At 39.1% G+C, this 5,321-nt stretch overlaps 1 protein-coding gene across 1 annotated transcript; it reads right to left on the bottom strand.

The window, feature by feature from the left end:
- Positions 1-2,250: 2,250 nt before the first annotated feature.
- On the bottom strand, positions 2,251-4,829 carry LOZ57_005537 (uncharacterized protein; the record flags this gene model as incomplete). Its single annotated transcript, XM_049254566.1, has 8 exons — positions 2,251-2,369; positions 2,427-2,616; positions 2,678-3,067; positions 3,193-3,563; positions 3,614-3,725; positions 3,773-4,006; positions 4,090-4,304; positions 4,367-4,829. 8 exons carry the CDS (start codon positions 4,827-4,829, stop codon positions 2,251-2,253), a joined length of 2,094 nt encoding a protein of 697 aa, XP_049106391.1.
- Between the last annotated feature and the right edge of the window lie 492 nt (positions 4,830-5,321).

The following is a 5,321-nucleotide window of genomic DNA, read 5'->3' as shown; positions in this document are numbered from 1 at the left end:
TGACTATGCAATCATCAACCATGCTAATGCTCACACTAATACTGATGATGTGGTGTCACTAATTATTCAATCAACATTGATGCAATAAAATGCTGATGCTCAATCAGCATCAGTACAACAAAATACTGACATCATATCTTAATGCTGCAACACTGCAGACTTCACTCACATCAACATTCAACACTATTGCAAATTATTAATCATATGCTTTAATATTTCAAAATTAGAACATCAATAGTGCAATCTAATGTCTAATTATATCACTATGCTACATTTTAGAATCTTGAGAACAATGTCTACAAGAAAGAGAGATAATTATCATGCTCACTGTAGACTAGATCTGCTCTAAGAGCTAGTATCTTATTAGTTAGCATAGTTCTAACCTCACTAGTACTTAAAGCCACACTGGCCTTCTCTCACAGAAGGTCAGCAATGAGTTCTTCTCTTACTGCACATATAGCAATACTACTTTGATACTATAAGTGCAACTTAGTTATCTTTCTTACACTGTAGACTTGATACATTGTTCTCTAGCACCTATCTTATAGGCTGCCACCTTACAGATTGGGATCAACTCAATTGGGATTAACATTCAGTCTTGTCCCATTGGGATCCCAAAGAGATCCCAACAGTCAGCCTAGATAGAATATCTGAGATCAAACTGAATTCTCAACTCTTTTCTCAGTATCAGAAATAGCTGAGACACTAAGTGTGACAGTAAATTCAAATAAAAGCACAAATGGGATTGAGAAACTATCTTCAGAAAATGTCAAATCTTTTAAAAACTTAAGAGAGTAAATACATCTCATGAAAAGAATTCAAAAACTACAGCAAAAATTATAAACTATGAATAGAAAGTATAAATAAAGAGAATTACATAATGTTCTAATCTTTAACTTAAATTTTTTAAAGAAGAGCTCAGTTATTAAGTCTTCATAATATAAGATCAACTATCAGATTCAGAACTATACAGTTTATTTTTATTAACAGTTCATCACATATAGAATCTATCTAAAATGTCAGTAATTGAAATAATGATGAAACTTTAAAATTTGTAGTTACAGAACTAGATTATATTGAAAGAAATCTTTAAAAATCACACTCAGTTCAGAACTTTATTTTTAATATTTAAACTTAGACTGACTGTAGAAACAGAGATTTTCCAACTGAGATCTCATCTCTAATGCACTAATGCACTAATGGGAAATTGAGATGGAACTGAAACTTAATAATTCAAACTGAGATGAAACTGAGACTTAAGTTTCAAGTAGACTGACCATTGAGATCTCTTTGAGATTTCAATGAGACAAGACTGAATGTCAATCTCAATTGAGTTGATCTCAATCTCTTCTCAAAATTCAAAAGTTAGTTTCAATCTTAGTTTACAACATGAATACAAGTCTCATTCTCTTTTCAGTTTCAAATTTTATATTTTAAGTCTCATCTCTAGATTTCTCTATCTCTAAAACAACTTTAATTTTTTTTTAAACTTTATTTTGAAAGTGTATTTTTACATCAAAATATGACAAAATAGAAAAATTGGCACATTAAGTCAGAATGCATATATACATTTGTATATGATTTTGATACTAAAAATAGTATAAAATAAGATTTTATTTTAAGTTTAGGGAAATTGAGAATCTCTATCTCTAATTAAATAATCTTAATCTCTTTAAATTAAGTTTCATTTCCATCTTAGTACTTGAAACTCAAGTCCCAGTCTCATTTCAGTTTAAATCATCAAGTTCTAGTTCCATCCCAATTTCCCATTAGTGCATTAGAGACAGGATTTCAGTTGGGAAATCCCCATCCCCACAGTCAGCCTAGTTCTGAATTTAGAACTTTAGAAATCAACTTTCAGACTTTCAACTTCATGAAGAATTAGAACTTTATAGTGCAAGTAAAAACATTAAATTTGCACTAAAGAATCTTGAAAGCACATGTGACATTTGATGTAATTGAGATGAGAGAATCAAAAGATGAAGAGTGTTCTAATTTACTATACTGCCAAGTTAATATAAAAAATGACATCTGGTTTTATATTAAATATTTGGTAGAGAGTAGAGACTCTACCAAAAATGTATGTTGGGTGGGCCAGCGTCCATATAAGGGCGCGTGGTATGATTGGGAGCATGTGGTTGGGAGCAGCAAATCAAATAGTTACCTAGGTGGGCTCTACTCATAAATACATCCTTCGATAATTTAACTCGCGACATGTTCGTAATCATGCGCTTGCACATTTTCCTCAATCTAAACTGGGAACCTTGCATTTTCGGTAGAGAGGATTAGTGAGGAGCAGTATTTGAAATCAAGAGATCGCCAGTCAGTTATGTCCAAGCTTGCTGCTTGACGTGCAAGAAGATACGATTCTGTGAAAATAAATTAATTTTGTGGTAGTAGTAGAAATAGAAAAGTGGCTCACATACGACTAATCCTGACAGTATCGAACCATCGACTTGCAGTGTCCTCGTTTACATCACTTCCTATCAAAACACCCGTACCAGGTTCAATGAGAAAAGCCGGGGCGAGGGATCGCATTTTTAAATGTGTTGCAATGATGTTTGAGAACCTGTCACCTTGGGCAGCGAAATCTGCAGGGCTACGTTCAAGAGGCCACTAAATAATGTTAACTTACCGACGAAATGCTAATGGACGGGTCCGATGCAAGTTCACTTACCCTTCTTGCCAATATTCCGCCCTGCCACGTGTGAAATAACCATGACATTCTCTCAACACAATTTAATAGAATAAGGGAGGCTAAAAATGTCCGAAAGTTGCCTTCCCTCTGCCTTTGAAGTAGTCTCTGCTCAATCTTATTTAAAACAGCTCTACTAATTTTTGCCGCTCTTTTTTCCACCGCACCGCATAATTGTGAGCAAATTAGCGAGTATGACTCAGGTCCATCCTCTTTCCTGATTGGAATGCGCCATTCGCTTGAGCTGGAAGATAGAGGCTGAATTGCTGTTGGTGGCAGCGTCGGGTTTAGAAATATTTTCCATGGGAGGAGTGGGCCAACAAGGACCGACGTGGTGGCCCAGAGCTCAAGTACACCCTCCAAAAGATCATCCTTTCTAACCGTCAGTAACGGTATCCTTTATTATTTGGCAGGGAAATCATGGTGATCATATGCGCGTCACAGAACCACGGAATGGATCATAGGGGTCCCAGCGATGCGGTAGAGGTGATCCTTACCTGGCTAGCTTTGCAAAGATCGGATGCCATTATTAGTGTCTGTTTAATAATTTCTGACGATTCTGCCTTGAAGAATTGGTCTGTAACTCGCTTAATATAAGCTTCCAACTTCCCAGTCAGCTCTTCCACCTCTCCGTCTAATATATGGACATCCTGTGACTGGGCTCCAGGCTCCGAATTATTACTAGAAATAGACAACTGTGAGCCTAGCTCAGCTACTGTTTGTTTCTGAGCGTAAAGCGTATTAAAGGTAAGAACAAATGAAGGATCTCCCTCAAAATGGGTTACTTCGATACGGCCTCCTGAGTGTTCAAAATGAACCTGAGATCTAATATTGTTGATGTCGTGATAAGCCACAGTAGAGTGCAAGCCTGTAGTCACTTAGAGCTTAATCGCGACAAATGAGGTTTAGTAAACTTACCAACTGAATATGCTTCCAATCGAGTCATTAGTCGAGTTCGGAAGCAGCATTCCATCCACACACGTGGGTTCTGAAGATTCTTGCATTGAGAACATGGTGTACCAGCAGAGCACTACAAAATACGTCAGCAATGAAAGCAGCAAGGGCAGGAATCCCTACAGTCTTCTTCAGCATCCGACACCGAAGACATGCCCCCATCTTGCGAACCAACTGTACCTGCTTCCGTCGCTCCTCGGAGAATGCAGACCGTGATTTATGTTTGGTTCGGTTAACGGTAGCATGGTTAGAAGATTCGGTGCTTACGGGAGGGCTAATACGAAGGCCAATTGGTCGAGGGTAGATAGCGCGATTTGCGTTGTCAAGTGGTTCGGAGGAAAAGGCAATGATGTTATGCTATATATTTTTTAAAACGTGTGAGGAATATAAGCGTCATACTGCATAGTAAACTTAGTAAGGTGCACGCAAATGATACCCACATCCGAAATAAAAGTCTCAGCAGTGCTTTCTGAGACGATCTCATTTGCCGACGCAGCTATAAGCGAAAGTTGAGAGGGGTGGCGTATGTCTGCTAGAGTATCTGTACCTAAGGATAGTCCTGGACCCGTGAATCGGGCAGACGGGGCGAGTTTAACATGAACAGGTAATAACTGGGGGGTTTGATTTGGGGAGGCCGTGAACTGATCCTCGAAGTCTATGCAATGCGCCCCCTATCAGTCACATAATATCTGTTGAGCGATTATAATAGGTTCTTACCGATTATAATATTGCCAGAGTGTTCTAAAGTTGGGTCTACAACAATGGTCTTATCGTTATGGGTATTTTCCTGGGCGTCTCCTGTTTCGTCGGTTGCACCGACTCGCCGAGATGCCTCAGCAAGTACATTCAAGCCATTGAGGCCTCCAACACTGTTAAAAGAAGCAGTTCTAGTAGTATCTAGAGAGATATTCCTAGGCACGATATCGGATTGGCCGTTTGTTGAGAGTTGCCTGGAGCCAGCTCCTATAGATACGCGAGAGAGATGAAGTACTCGTTGTTTATCTGCGAAGGATATCGCCTGACAGTTTTTCATTAAATGGGTTAGAAGGCTATCCGGTCTACCCTTTGGGAAACTTTCCCCGCATAGCTTGCAAGTGTGTTCATAGCGATTGCTCGAATCAGGGAGCTTATTTCCTCTATTGAAGAATTCCGAAACGATAGCGTTAGGTCTTCGGCCCATTCCAACCTGGATATAACGATATAAAGTACGTCAGTAACGCGGAGTCTGGTTGGAAAAGACGGAGTTAGTATCGCTTAAGTAGGTAGGAAGGGCTGTAAAATTCTCGAGTCAATAGCTCGCCGACACATGCAATATGACCAGATTAATGCCTTACGAAATCTTACATACCTGTATGCCCTCTACCTTAAATCACAAAAATATCTAATGAAGGCCCGCCTGGCCACCTTCGACAGATGACAATGATAATCTAAATACTGGCAAAAAGGAGGCGGTCTGAATAGATGCGGCTCTTTCCGCCTTCAAGTAGTTAGATAGGTATGGGGCGAACAAAGACCATACCGGAATCCTGGATCTTTGCGCTACCATCGGGTTACCGATTTTCCGAGCTGTTATGGAACATAATTCCACACCAAACGCCCAATCTCACCCAACTTCTCACAAAATTACAACTACACCTTCTGTGAGAATATAACATTCTCAAATATAATCAAA

This window comes from Ophidiomyces ophidiicola (assembly GCF_022830035.1).
Source record: "Ophidiomyces ophidiicola strain CBS 122913 chromosome Unknown scaffold_29, whole genome shotgun sequence".
Classification (NCBI taxonomy): Eukaryota; Fungi; Ascomycota; class Eurotiomycetes; order Onygenales; family Onygenaceae; genus Ophidiomyces; species Ophidiomyces ophidiicola.
Note: the sequence above shows the minus strand (reverse complement) of the source record. Positions and strands in the feature narration are given on the sequence as shown.